General features: G+C 40.0%; 2 protein-coding genes across 4 annotated transcripts in view; both read right to left on the bottom strand.

Moving 5' to 3' along the window:
* Ankfy1 (ankyrin repeat and FYVE domain containing 1) overlaps positions 1–4,080 on the bottom strand; it is a 79,040-nt gene extending 74,960 nt beyond the window's left edge. The window contains exon 1 of the mRNA XM_021211547.1: positions 4,043–4,080. Coding sequence (XP_021067206.1) covers positions 4,043–4,052 — 10 coding nt within the window. The 5' untranslated portion in view covers positions 4,053–4,080. The remainder of the gene's footprint in view (positions 1–4,042) is intronic.
* A 2,741-nt stretch (positions 4,081–6,821) lies between these two features.
* Positions 6,822–15,199, bottom strand: part of Ube2g1 (ubiquitin conjugating enzyme E2 G1) — a 75,568-nt gene continuing 67,190 nt past the window's right edge. Inside the window, exon 6 of one of the 3 annotated variants that reach the window (XR_002381020.2) lies at positions 6,822–10,465. The gene's annotated coding sequence lies outside the window, so the exon portion shown is untranslated. The remainder of the gene's footprint in view (positions 10,466–15,199) is intronic. The other 2 variants (XR_003845143.1, XM_021212464.2) reach the window with 2 other exon arrangements.

Here is a 15,199-nt window from a genome sequence, read left to right as displayed (position 1 = left end):
CCCCCCCCCCCCCCCCGTCCCCACCTGTGAATCAGCATGTAGTGTTCTCAGCTCCTGGTCCTACACTTGCTTGCATGCCACCACGTTCTCCCCATGATGGTAACCAACTAAGCCTCTGAACCTATGAGCAATTTCAACCCACAACAATGAAATGCTTTGGTCATGCTGACTCTTCACAGCAATGGAACAGCAACTAAGACAGTAATTTAAGGAAGCCAGGTGGGAAGATCATGACTTCAAGTAATGGGTCACAAAGAGAGACAATATCCCAAAACCAAGTACCAGGTGTTTGTTAGGGCACTCCCAGTAAACTGATGTTTTTCAGAGTAATAAAGTTGAATCTACCAGTTTAAATGATGTTTTGGTTTGCTTTCTATTGCTGCGATGAAACGACCAAAAGCAACTTGGGAAGCAATGCATTTATTTGGCTTCCATACCCCCCTCCCCATCCATGCTTAATGAGGGAAGTCAAAGCAGGCACCAGAGGGAGGAACTGAGACAGAGGCCATGGAGCTACTTACTGGCTTACCCCATGGTTTTTCAGCCTGCTTTCTAATACAACCCATGACTGCCTGCCCAGAGGTGGCACCACTCACAGTGATCTGGCCCCTCCCAAATCAATCAAGAAAATCAAATCAAATCAAGAAAATGAACAACCGACTTGCCTACAAGTCAATATGATGGAAGCAATCCCTCAATTGAGATTCTAAGAAGAGGAGAGGTGGGGCTGGAGACATCAGTGATTAAGAACACTGGTTGCTCTTCCAGAGGACCTAGGTTCAATTCTCAACAACCACAGGGTGGCTCACAACCAATTGTTAAGTACAGCTCAGAGGATCTGACTTCCTCTTCTGGCCTCCTCAGGCATCAGGCATATATATGCGGTGTACAAAATATACATACATGTAAGAGAAAAATAAATATAAATTCTTTGAAAGAATATTTGAAAGAATAAGACAGGTAAAAGCTGAGTTTGTGTTTAAGGCTTTTGTTACATTTACTCATTTCTTTGGAGGGGGACTATACCATGGCTGCTGAGCACTTGGAAGTGGCACTATTGTGACAATCTGTGGAGTCAATTCCCACCTTCTCTGTGACCAATGCAGGTGGTCAGGCTTGGTAGCAAGCCTGTAGCCACTGAGCTAGTGACCTGGCCATGATTTTTCTTCTTTTTAAGACAATGTTTCATGTATCCCTGGCTGGCCTTGAACCTGTCATGTAGCTGAGGACATCCTTGAACTGTTTTTATCTCCCAAGTGTGGGAGCCACCATATTTTACACAGATCAGGTTCGCTTTAAAGAATGTGAAATGCTGCCGGGCATGGTGGCGCATGCCTTTAATCCCAGCACTTGGGAGGCAGAGGCAGGCGGATTTCTGAGTTCGAGGCCAGCCTGGTCTACAAAGTGAGTTCCAGGACAGCCAGAGCTATACAGAGAAACCCTGTCTCGAAAAGAAACAAAAAAAAACAAAGAATGTGAAATGCTGAAAAGAGGCTGTGGACGAGTAAACTGAAGGAGAAAAGTGAAAACAGAAAGGCCACAGGAAAACTTAGAATGGCTCAGTGGAACATGAAGAAAACACATATTAGATTGCACAGAATAGTGTACAAAATGGAAAGAGAAATCTCTTTTAAAGGGTGGGATGGTAGCACACCCCTTTTGTTAATCTCAAATTCAGGAGACATTGGTAGGCAGTGTCTCTGTGAGTTCCAAGCCAGTCCCATTTACCCAGCAAGTTCCAGGCCCACTAGGGCTAAAAGTGAGACTCTGTGTCAAAAAAAATTTAAAAGGAAGGAAAAAAATCTTTTAGAGTGGACTTAAGTACCTGTATTCAGTCATGTGAGCAGGCATAGGAAAAAGAAAGTTTTCTATACAAGGCAGATAACTTACTGAATACATGGTTTCTCAGGCCCTGCTTACCTTTCCTGAGTACTAATGCCCAAACCTGAACCAAATAACCAATTACCAGGAAAGTTTCCAGAGTATGCTGACAAATAATCTTCAATTTTAATTCCACAAAAATCTGCTACTTTTGTTTATGACCATCTCTGAACAGCAGCTGGCTTTAACAAGCAGCAGCAGAACAAACAAAACAAAAACACAAGCCAGCATACGAAACAAAATATCTTTAGTAATTTTGTTTTTCTTTGAATTCCTCAAATTTTCCTAGTTGAATTCTACAACATCATTTTCAACAGTCTTCACTGGGACATAGGAATCTGGAGTGTAGGTAGGGTAGACTGAGGTCAGAGACTACCATCTCCTGATCACCTCATCCCTCCATCCGATTAATCCTGGAAGGATGTTTGGTTTGTCCTTAAGGTATATGGTTCACTGGTTAGATAGCTGTTTCTAATCACCTCAAGGCAACCTAAAGTAAACAAACAGTGTATTACCCTTGGCCTGTATGAATTCCCCACAACTGGAACCTGAGCACAAACACCGTTAGGTTCTCAATACAACTACGGAATGAAAAACTACCCCCTCCACGACCTGAAACTTGGTTATGTATTTCCCCAACACTCAGATTCCTTCCTAAAAGCTCTACACTACTCATGATCTCATATCATGCCCTCCTGAACCTTCATCCCGAACCTCACTGCTGAGCAACAGATACACAACATTCTGTGGTTTTCAAAATCATCTAGTTCATTTTTGAACAGGGTTTCATGCACTCCAGGTAGGCTGTGAAGGACCCTAAATTCCTGATCCTTCGGCTTCTGACCTCCCAAGTGCTGAATGAAGGAACTACAAGCAGGCATGCATACATCACCACACCCAGCACTTTCAGTCACTTCGCTTTCTCCTCCTCTTTGGGACAGTGCTTACCCGAGATTCCACCTCCAAGGTGTTTAACAGATAGAAAAAGTAAAATCGAAAACTGAATCCAGTCCCAGCCATGACTCTGGCCTCAGTTCACTTAGCTATAAAGAGCAAATAACATACCTGGCAGGCCTACTTTGTGTTACTCTTAAACCTAATTCAAATCTGAGAAGACTACACAAACTGTCACATTACCCAAATCTCAGATCAAGAAATAGAGTTTAATCAAAACTTACCAAAAGATACAAACGAAAGACAAAAACAAAATAGGCCAGGTCTAGATCAAGTAATCTTCTGCCACTCAATAAAGTCCAACAAGAAGAAGTATTTTTCTCCAACAATGGGGTACACAGGAGAAGCACACCTGCCAGGTCTAATATCAATGTCTGATCACTACTAGGTAACTCACCATCTCAGGGCTTTCACTCCCACTCGTACAGTAAAGCAAAGATCCTAACATTATTCCTTAAGGGAGGCTGCACCTGAGAAACCGGATGCCTTTACCTGCAATGTCATAAAGTACCCTAAAAAAAGAGACTAAGGACTAAAGCAGGAAGTAAAGGAACCGAAGCCTGCCTTTAGCACACCTTTCAAGCAGTGTGACCTTGGTCAACTCCCTACTGAGGAAACATCTCTTCTTGCCCCTTCGTAAACCTTAGAGAATCTTGGCGTGCCCTCATTTGCTAGGGCTGCCAAAAAGCTTAAGACTATTACAGCGTACGCCCAAGAAGCCCGTCGTCCAGTTGCAGTCCAGGTTCTTCCGAAGGAAGAGTCCTAAGCTCTTCCGCAGGCAAGATGCACCCTTCCGGATGCAGGACCTGCCATGACAGCAGTTTCGATTTCCTAAGGAGAGGGGCACTTCCCTCCCCGTTCCAGCATAGCTGACACCAGAAGTCTCCTTTATAGTTTGTCGAGTCCCGCGGGTGCATTCGCTCCCAGCACCGGACCCCTTTCCCGTTCTGAGCCTACGGGGATCCAGGGGGTTGGGGCGGAGGGGGAGGGGGTGAGAAGTGAAGACAGACTGCGGGAGGGGCGTTGCCATAGGAACGGCGCTGCGAACCCCGACCCGGGGAGCCCCGAAACGCGACATAGGAAGGCTCGCGAGACACGTGATGCACCGTACGACCACAGCCGGGCAACCCTTCCAGAGGCTTCTGTGCCCGGCCAGTAGCATCCCTATTATTTCGCGTCTTCCCGTGCCACCCCACAGAAAGCCTACCTTCCGCCATGTCGGGCCCGGCCCTGCCTATAGCCTCGCGATAAATGCCGGCGGAAGGGAGTCATCAAGTCTCGCGAGAATGGATGGAGGCGTGGCAAAGGGAGAAGCCGGAGCAGACAAGAGGTGAATGAAAGTGGAGCGGGAAGATGTTCTAGGCAGGAGAGCGGAGCCCTACCTACTTCGTTTTTGAAGGTTTGTCAAGTGCGGACTGGGCTATCTCGTACTCCAGGTCGTCAGGGTAGAGCAAACATGGACTATTCTGAGGCAGGGACTGCGGATCTTTAAGTTACTTTGTAACCACGTGAGACGCTGTCAGAAAACTTAAATGATAGCATTTCTCCAGGGCTTTGGGAATTTTATGGCCAAGACTATGACTTGGGTTGTCAAACCAGGCAAACACACTGGTTACAAAAATAGGGGTCGCAAAAGCTGCAAACCTCTATACAATGTTATGTAAGCAAAATTGTGAGATCCCTGAGGTCGAAGTGGCAAAACCAAATAACACTAGGAGCTAATAACGGTTGACAAGGCCATGGAGTAGAAATAAGAAGGAAACTGGAAAGGAAGTCAGATTGTAAACCAGGAGCTTAAACCTTTTGTGAATGAGAATGATTAGTTGATTTGAAAATAGCAAAATAGAGGGGTAACATTCCTAGATAGCATGCCTGTTTGGGGCTGTGGAGTAGGTAGAGTGGGGAATTGAGACAGGGTTTCTATACATAACCCTGGCTGTTCTGGAACTATGTAGACCAGGCTGGCCTGAAACTGATAAGAGACCCTAGTGCCTCTGCCTGGAGTGCTGCGATTAAAGGCAAATGCCACCACACTTGACATAAATAGTTTTTCTTGGCCGGGGTAACTAACATGTAATTAGCACACCTGAGGCCTTCAGGTCATCAAAGGAGAATAGAAATAATGGATCAACAACAGGTAAGTAGTGACTTAGAGAAGAGCTAAGATTTCAGGAAGATCTGCCAAAATGAAAGCATTAGTGGGTAATGAAATGGAATAATGAAGGAATTGAGTTCAGATCACAAAAATGTAAGGGCAATGGTTAAAATTTTGAAAAGGGGATGACCCTGGCTGAAAAACACTTAGAAAATGGAAGAGCAGGACACTGAAATACATTAATTATTATGTACTAAAAACTGATGTTCCGATTGTAGCAGACTACAGTCGTGAAGAAAGTAACAGGGCAGAGCTTAGAGTAGTGGCCCTGGATAAGCAACATGTGATTAAAGAAACAACATTTGTTAGTTTCAATAGAAGTGCCTGAGCTCAAAGCTTCACTGTCTTGCTGAGGATGGGTCATAGGTGTGTCAAATATGAGTTTTTGAGATCTTCAGGTGGCTAGATAAACCAGCTTTGAGCATAAACAGACTCGTCAGTCACCTAAAAACACTCAAGCCCCTAACATTAAAACAACTTAACTGGTTGGAAAGTGCAGTCATAGCTGACATCTGTTTGCAGCATGTTTTCTCTTTGCCTTGCTTTGCAAACCCAGTAAACTTAATCTGAGCCAGGTTTTTTGCTTTGTTTTCACTTTTTTGGACAGGTCTCATGGAGTGTAGACTGGTCTAGAGTGACTGATCCTCCTGCTTTCCTTTCCCAAGTGCTAGGATCAGAGGGATCCATCACATCTCTGGCTCAAACTTGTTTCTAGTTGAGATACTATTGCCCTGGATTATCCTAAAAATTTGGCCAGATCCTTTATGATGCACAGATAGCAAAATCTGCTATCAAGAAACTTGCTTAATAAAAACATGGTTCCTAGTATTGTTAAGAATGAGATTTTGTGAGCATTCAAGTACTGTATTTCTTTTATAGGTTATGTGTGAAAGTGTTGCATGTTTGTGGAGGCCAGGGGTCAAAGTATATTGCTCATTTGTAGTTCGCTTTTTTTCTTTTTTTGGAGAGGGTCTGTAGCCTCAGCTGTCCTGGAATTCCTGCTGTAGACCAGGCTGGCCTCAAACACAAGAGATTAACTTGCCCTTGCCTCCATAGTGCTGGGATTAAAGGTGGTATACCCCAACACACCCAGCTCACTTTATTTTTTTGATAGTTTTTCACTAAAACTGGAGCTCAAATATATGGATTGACAGACCAAGAAATGCCTCCTGACTTTGCCTCTCCAGCACTGGAATTTTAGGTAAGCATTGCTGTGCTGGATGGAGATCTGAACTCAGGTCCTCATGCTTACACGGTAAAAACTTTACCAAACTGAGTCATCTCCCCAGCCCTTTGTGTGTTTGTGGTGCTAGCAAGTCCTTTGACACTGGGATAACACCCTCACTCAGATTCTCAATTGGATATTGCTGCAGGAAGTCCTTTTTCTTGCCTGGGACTTTCTGTGCATGTGTCTGGCTATTGAAAGCTGTTTGATTTATTTCCCTTATGTGAACAGGATTCAAGTCTGTGATCATGTCACTAATGGTCAGTGTATAGGTACCAATTCAGCAAGTCTAACCCTATCTTGACAGCTGGACTGCACATCTGTAACCAAACAACCAGAAATACCATACCCAGGAAGTAATTTTCTCTGCAAACTAAATTCTGGCAAGTTCTGCAGGCTTCCAGAAAAATGAAGTTTAAGTTGAATGAGGTAGTTATTCCTTTATCTTCTTGAGGACTAAGGAGAAAAATTCCTTGGGAGCCTAGTGCCTAGCACAAAGAACGTACTACTAGAGTCAACAATATATTCATTTGCATTTGAAGCAGCAAAACTACTTGCCATTTACCTAATGTACACAGAGTTCAGGAGCAACATCCAGTTCCTTCTATAGCAATTTTATTCTAAATGTATTTATCAGGGTTAAATTTTCTTGTTTCTAATTTAGCTCTAAGATATCTGGCTGCATAGTCTTCCGGTTTATAAGGAAGAGGCCAAACAGCTACTAGAAACTTATAGATGAGCATAATTATCAATACATTAAGTTATCAGTTTCTACCACTAAATACATATAAACTATCTGAGGACTCAAGACAAGTAGATACTATTATCTTTAAGAGAAAGTGTTAGTCAAATCACACCTGGCAGAGATGGCAATTTGTTTAGAGGGGAGGTGGTTTCATCCAGTTCACATCTGAGTCTAGGTTCCTCATAAATTTGCTGATCTCTAAGGCAGAACTAGCCTAATTTAAGCAAGACAGATCCCCAATATTGTTCTGCCAAATGTTCACTTCAAACCTCTAAGTCACCATGAACAGAAACTCTTGATAAAACAATAAAACGACGTTAGACCATGCACTGGAAATTTAAAGGGCATCTTATCAGACTGGAAGTCAAGTTAACTCTTGCTTTCAAATTCCTTCCTAAAATAAAGCTTATGGATCCATCAAAGTTTGTGTGTGTGTATCATTTGGTATTATATGCTGTTTCTATACAAAGCATCCCACAACTTGCTTGAGACCTGCAACCTAAAACCAAAATAGCTCATAATACAGCCTCTAAGTCATCATTTATTGATTTATAGAGCACCCATCACATGATTAAGGTGCTTTACAATACAGTAAACATCACAGAAAAAAAAAAGCTCACATAGTTAAATACAGTCAACAAATTACAGAACTAAAAAAAAAAAAAAAAAAAACTGGAATGAAGCAACATTATGTCAAACTTCAAAAATGTTGAGAAGTGGCAGTACAAAAAAGGGCAATTCCACCAACTAGAGACCAGACAATGATACACAGGCACCAAGACCCAAAGGGGGCAGGTTTGTAGAGAATGAATGAGCTTATATAAAATTTCACAATTGGGACCAAAGGCCATTAGACAGTATGACACCCAGGTATCACAGAATAGAAAAATCAAATGTTCAAGCATTACCTTCTAAAGACAAGAATATCAATTCCATGTGAATTTTAAACTCTGAGGTCATAAAGCCATCAGTATTATCCCATTACAAAAACAGACTAAAATTTGTAATCCTCTACAAGAACTTTGAGCAAATTAGTTAACAGCCAACAATTCTATAATCTAAAAAATTCTGTGGGAGTAGCTGATGGGTGGACATAGGTGGCAAGGTTTTGGGGTAGTGATGGGACCTTTTCTAAAACATAATTGCCTAACACTAATGATGATGCATTACTGGGAGAAATGCCACTTGGTTTAGTGCCTCCTGAGTATTAGTTTAAGTCAAATGCAGAGGCATTGAAATCCACATTGTCAGATGAACACTAGGAAAGGCACAGATGACACCTCTGACAGAAAAGCAAGCCCTAACATTTAGGCTCAGGCTCGTTTCATGTGTAGAGAATGGTCAGGGCACCATGAGGGGAAAGAGCTTCAGGAGAAAGGCAACCACTCCTACCTTTCCAGTAGTCCTTGATCTAACCCAAAGAAACACAAGGTTATCCAAAGGTAAATAAATATATTACAGTGCCACTTATAAGTTCAGAAATAGTTGTCCCTGAGTTACTAGGTAATTTACTACTTGTTTAGCAGTCACACCCTGGATTTTAATTCAACAGACTGCTTGAATCACAGCAATAGATCAAAAATCCAACTCCACATTTGTGAAAGCAACCACTGTGGGAACAATTTCTGAATGTCCCTTATAGGAAGACAGTAGCACTGTAGTTGTTAACTCTTCTAGTCTGGGGTGGGAAACAGGTATCTAAAAGTTCTTGAAGATTTATTGGGCTCCAACAAAACCGAAGTGTTCACAGTTGCTACATAGTTACGGGTTTTCATGCTTATAGGACTTTACAATGCTTCTAAGAAAACTTTAAAATGTTGCTGTGTCACAGCCACATCTTGATCCATTCTCCCTCTGCTTTAAAAAGACATAAGTTGAAAGGTCTAACTTGGACAGGAATCCTTTCATTCCCTCTTCTGCCAAAAGATTTATCCAAACCCCAAGGGCAGAGCCACACCTATTCTCACACTCAAACAGCATCAAGTAACAAGTACTGTTTTATGCTCTCTAGCTCTTATATACCAAACACGACTTCCCATTCTCAGCTAAAACCAGACAGGAGCTTAGGCCTGCCTATCTTCAACATTTAATGTACTAATTTTACCCATCACTGAAGTTGTTTTATAAAACTGCTTAGGAAACATACTTACACTCAAGCAAAAATCAAATCTAAGTGCACTATGTCAGTGACAAAATCTGAATGTCAGTTAGCAAAGGACTTTCCTCTATAATACTTTCAGATTCAAAGAATGTAGACAGAACCCAATAGTATACTGCCATGGCCATGAGATTTTCAAGTATTAAGTTTGTTTGCATAAGGAATCAACCTGAGATTTTTTTCTAAACTGCACTTCTCTGGTATTCAGTACTATAACCTTCATTTAATACAATAAAAGCCAACAACTTGACAATTATTGGAAAAAAATTATATTTTGGAAGAACTCACTACATAAGGTGACAAAATTCCAAAATCAAATTACATGAAAATATACATCGCAATTTCTTTGTACAATAGGTAAGGAAAATCTGCTGTAAGAAGAAACAAATATGGACTAAGGAGAAGGGTAATAGGACAAATAGCATTTTAAATAGCAATCCCAGATGTAGAAAGCCTGTAGCTGTGCATGCTATATTCATCCAACCTTAATATTAGACAACTTAAGGGCAAAAATAAAACCAAATTTGGATTTTTGTATTATTTGGAATAAATCTCACTAAGATGAACTTAGAACAGCCTTTACATTTTGTTTTTAAAGTTCTCAGGAGATAATGACTAGGATCAAGAGCTCTCAACAGCCAGAAAATGTTATTGCTACATCCAATCCAAGAGATGGGTGAATCAGAGTACAAAAAGGACAAAGCACCTAGTGATGACCCCTCCTCTGAAGTCATCGTGAAAACTCAAGTAATTTACTAGTATTTCAGTATTTTAACTAAATGATTTGAGAACTTTCTGGCAGATATAAGAGATAAAAGGAAAGGGGAGAGTGACAAAACAAAGAAAATATAAAAGATTAGTAAATGGAAAGAATGTAATGAAAGACTCAATGGTTTAAAGGAAATTATATGGAAACTTTTCATCCTTACTGGTTTTCACCTGACATGCTTTCAGGAATCTTTTTGAACTGATAAAAAAACAATGAATGGGAAAAGAAAACCCACTAAAGTCTTTAAGAATTTACACGATTCTTATTCTACTACAAGAAAGCATTATTTGGTACAAGGTGTGTTTGTGGATGTACATGAACAGTATATATATTATCCGGATCATGTTGTGCTATGTACAGGTCTTTAGAATTCTTCCTGAAGGTTAAAACAGTTCATTAGAATTCAAAATGCGTAATCATCTTTAGTTGGCACTTGTTAGGCTCTTGTCAGCATTAATGACTGGCATGTTTTATTGCAGCCCAGTTCCAGCCAGAGTTTGCCAACTTATTACAACAGAAGTCCAGCAATAGGTGGGTAGAGTGCAGGAAAAACAGTGCCATGTTTCTCAATTGGAGACCTACAACAAAACAAACAACATTATGTAATAAAGTTATAAACAACAAATAAATTTCTGAATAGAACTATTACTTATATTAATCAAAAAATTTTTTTAGGAAACACATGTTTAAAAACAACAACAATGAAAAAAACCTACTATCTTATCAAATGCTTATGGTGTGCTAAGTAGTGTTAAGTGTTTTACCAATTGTACAAATTGAGATAAATGAAATCATCACATGAAGTCCCCTCATGCAGAGAATTAGGATATGATTACACAGCTAACAATTATTTCCTAGTAAAAAAAAAAACAAAAACCCAAAACATAAGATTCAAGGATTTTTAAAATCCCATTTATGAATGGACCCTTGCAGAACATTTATTCTAATAAGTGTAATTTGAGGGTACACATTACAGGGACGGAACAGAAAGAGAATTTCCATTACCACTCTTAGCATGTCTTAGCTGCTTTTCTATATAGGCACCATGACCAAGGTAACTTATAGATAGATGAAAGACTGTATTTGTGGCTTGCAGTTTCAGAGGGTAAGTTCATAACTGTCATTGAAGGAAACATGGTGGCAAGCAGGCAGGCATGGTGCTGAGGCAATAGCTGAGAGATTACATGCTTATCCATGAGTAGGAGGTAGAAAGATACCTGGGAATTTGGGGCTTTGGAAACCTCACAACCCTCCTCCAGTGGCACACCTCCTCCAAGGCCACAACTCCTAATCCTTCCCAAAGAGCCTAGCTGAGGACCAAGCACTCAATTGTGGAGGGAGTTGTGGGGGTCGAGTCATTCTCATTTAAACCATCACAACAATGTTTCCAGAAACCTACATCTAATGCCAAGCACAATTTTAAGTAAATGCAACCAGAAATTTTTCTCTAGGGATTCAAGTCATAAAATTTAAATAGAAAAGCCAAGTCACACAAGATATGAAGTTTGATAAATATTATAAAGTCCAAACTAAAATTTATCTTATAATCATCTCATAATTCAACCACACCAAAAGCTCTACTGAAGGAAAAAAAATGTATGAGACAATCTGTCTTACACATACCTGTTTCACAAATTAAAGAGTTCCTACAAAAAAGTCTAAAACATAGAACTACATCTAAGTTTTATGGCAACAGACTTGTATGTACCAGTTCCAACCCTACTCCTGCAAAGAATGAGATGAAATGCAATAGACATAAACTTACTCTTCCTCAGAGTCACATTCCACTATTTCTAAAATGTGTGTGTGTGTGTGTGTGTGTGTGTGTGTGTGTGTGTGTGTGTGTACAAATATATCTTAGTAGAAAATATAAAGACATATACTAAAATTCAAAGGATAATGTTACACAAGTGTAGCTTTGAGGTAATGTTACCTAACGTTTTCCCAGAATTGATGTTTGGCTAACAATCTCCCAGGTCTGAAAGAGAACTAGGTACAAAGTAAGATATTATATAATCATTCCCCTATGATAGAAACACTGAGAAATTTTAGGGCCAAGAAGCAGTTGTTTGAAGATTGTTTCCAAAAGAAGATTTAAAGGGGGAAAAAAAAAGTGACTGATTGCCAAGTCACCGAACAACTACAATCACAAAACTTGGTCTTTTACTATCAGAAACAGCGATCAAGAGCTCAATGAATTAGGATAATCTAGCCAAACTCCTTTTGGTCAAATTATGTCCAAAGAATAGCTTTACTCCAAAAGTCTTAATTTTTTTTCTAGAAAAGACAAATGTGGAAACATAATTACTGTATATCATTTCAACTAATGGTGCCAACCTGAAAGCCATGTAACCGTAACCTAATTATAACCTCTATTGCTAACAGTCCACACCTTCCAAACACTATGAATGTATTGTTGTTTACCTCAAACAATCACTTCCTTATTTCTGCTTCTGCTCTATGTATTTGGGGGGGGAGGGGGAGTGGGGAGTGAAGGTTTATAGGTCCATTCACATATATGGAAACCATAAGTTGACATCAGGTGTCTTCCTCAGTCATTCTCCAAGTTTTCCTCTCCCAATTTTTACAAACACTTATTATTGTTTATATATTTAAAAGAATGTGTGTATGTGGAGGTCAGAGAAGTAGGAACTTTTAGAAATAGGTTCTAAAAACACATTGGTTAAAGAAATAAAACTCTGGTAGTCAGGCTTAGCAGCAAGCTCCTTATCCAATCATAGTTATCAGCTTCTTCACCTCATTTTTTTCATACAGGGTCTCTGACTGAACCTGAAGTTCATCGATTTCACTAGGCAGGCTGGCCAATAACCTCCAGGATGATCTGCTTTTGGTCACCTCCTCAGCAGAACAATAAAAGGTGAGTGAGTGCTACCATGTTCTGGATGCTAGGTATCAGAACTTAGGTGTTCATGCTTGAACACAGCAGGCACTCTATTAACTAAGCTATCTCATCTCCCCAGTTCTCATTCTTATGTCTTAACCTACAATCTGGAGATGTTTATATTCTAAAATCATAAGTATCCTGCTTACTTTATTACTAAAATTAAAATGTTAATTTTCTATGGGTTTATACAACATTTTGAAAGGAACAACACAACAACAAAAAGGCAGATCAATTTGTTCCCAAATAGAAAAAGCTTTGTTCTTAAACACATTCATACAGGTAGCTTCTCACTCACAGGAATTGTTCCAGTAAGTTCTATCATCCAAATAAAAACAAACTGAGGAATAGCTACTATCCATTTCTTTTCCTCCCCTCTCCTGCCCAATCCCATCTCCCCTGCAACCCCCCTCATTTTTTGAGAAAGGGTCTCTCTTTGTGTAGCCCTGGCTGTCCTGCAACTCACTTTGTAGACCAGGCTGGCCTCGGATTCAAGAGATCTGCCTGCCTCTTCCTCCCAAGTGGTTCCTCCCTAATCCCTCTTTAAAACAAACAAAATTCAACCATTTCTACCCACACAAGCACCATGCAACATGTACAACTGGCTAGAGATGATTAGATGAAATTATGCTTCTGAGACATAACTATGTGGTTAACTATACTATATATTCTAGCTGCTGGATGACATATTTCATTGTAGCAGTTATAATCTACAAATTCTACTGAGGTGACTTTAAAACTTGCACATGGTGCTGCAAGCTTATATGTCTCTCTATAACTATGTGTTACAGCTTTCCGAGCCTGTACAACTACACACCATAGGGCATGTGTTTTCAAATTACTTGTTTTTTTTCCCCCAAACTGCACTCCAGTTTGCATAAAATTGTGTCAGTATTTCTAGTACATTATTTTGGGAACCTAAAGTAGAAGAACCTCATCTTAGAATGGAGCACAGAAAAAGAACAGAAGCAAAGAACTGTAAAGGAAAGCCAAAGAAGAGAGACGAAAAGAATCAAGGAGAGAGGAAGTTATGGGCTGGAGATATAGCTCACTGGTACAATATCACACACAAGACCTTGAGTTCAATCTTAGCCCTGCTGCTCTTCCAGCCTTAGCATATAAGGGCTGGGGTAAAAAAGCATATATTACCACAACTAGCTCACATTTCAGTTTTTAATCACCTCAATATTGAATTCAAAAAAAAAAAAATGTGAACATTATGTTTTTCTTTTTTTTTTTTTTTTTAAAGATTTATTTATTTATTATATGTAAGTACACTGTAGTTATCTTCAGACACTCCAGAAGAGGGCATCAGATCTTGTTATGGATGGTTGTGAGCCACCATGTGGTTGCTGGGATTTGAACTCCGGACCTTCGGAAGAGCAGTCAGGTGCTCTTACCCACTGAGCCATCTCACCAGCCCCATTATGTTCTTTTCTATGTCAGATGGGGGTTCTTCATCTTTGACTCCCTACTAGATATAAGATACTTGTGGCTACAGACTATATAATGAAAGAGAAACTTTACCCCACTTGTCCCACCAAGATATAAAAGACCAGTTAAAGAAAGAAAGATGTTCAATGGTGTTAGCAATATGAAATCTTTCTTTTGATGTTTTTTGGAGTGTTTCATGTATTCCTCACTGTTCTTGAATCTGCTACATTCCCAAAGGTAACCTTGAGCTTCTGGTCCTCTTACCATAATGGAAATAAAAGCATGTGCCACAACACCTTGTTTTATGTGGGGCTGGGGAATCTTTGTGATAGTTTTTGTCAACTTGTCATAAAGGAGTGCAGTAGTTCTCAACCTGGGGGTCAAAGGACCCTTTCACAGGGGTCACATATCAGATACAATTCATAACAATAGCAAAATCCCAGTTATGAAGTAGCACCAAAAGTAATTTCACGGTGGGGATCACCACAAATTGTATTTAAAGTGTGGAAACATTAGGAAGGTTAGGAACCACTGTGCTAGAGTCACCTGAGAATTAAGAAACTGTCTTCAAAGAGATTGATCGGTGACACATTTCTTGACTAATGACTGATAAGGGAGGGCCTAGCCCAATGTAGATGGTGCTACCTCTTAGCATGTGGTTCTGGGTTATATTAGAAAGCAGGATGAGTCAATTATGGGAAGCAATCCAAAACTGGTATTCCTAATTGTTTGTTGTATGTTCCTGCCTCTAGATTCCTGATCTGAGTGCCTGGCTTTCTTCCATGATGGATTATAACCTGTAAACCCTCTTCTAGATGTTCCGGTATTTTCATTGTTGTGGTTTTTTTTTTTGTTTTTTGGTTTTTTGGGGTTTTTTTGGTCAACAGAAGCTAGAATTATTCGGTAAGAGAAATCTCAATTGGGAAAATGCCTCCATTAGATTGCATGCAAGCAAGTCTGTACGGTATTTTCTTAA

Source organism: Mus pahari, chromosome 14, assembly GCF_900095145.1.
Source record: "Mus pahari chromosome 14, PAHARI_EIJ_v1.1, whole genome shotgun sequence".
NCBI lineage: Eukaryota > Metazoa > Chordata > Mammalia > Rodentia > Muridae > Mus > Mus pahari.
Note: the sequence above shows the minus strand (reverse complement) of the source record. Positions and strands in the feature narration are given on the sequence as shown.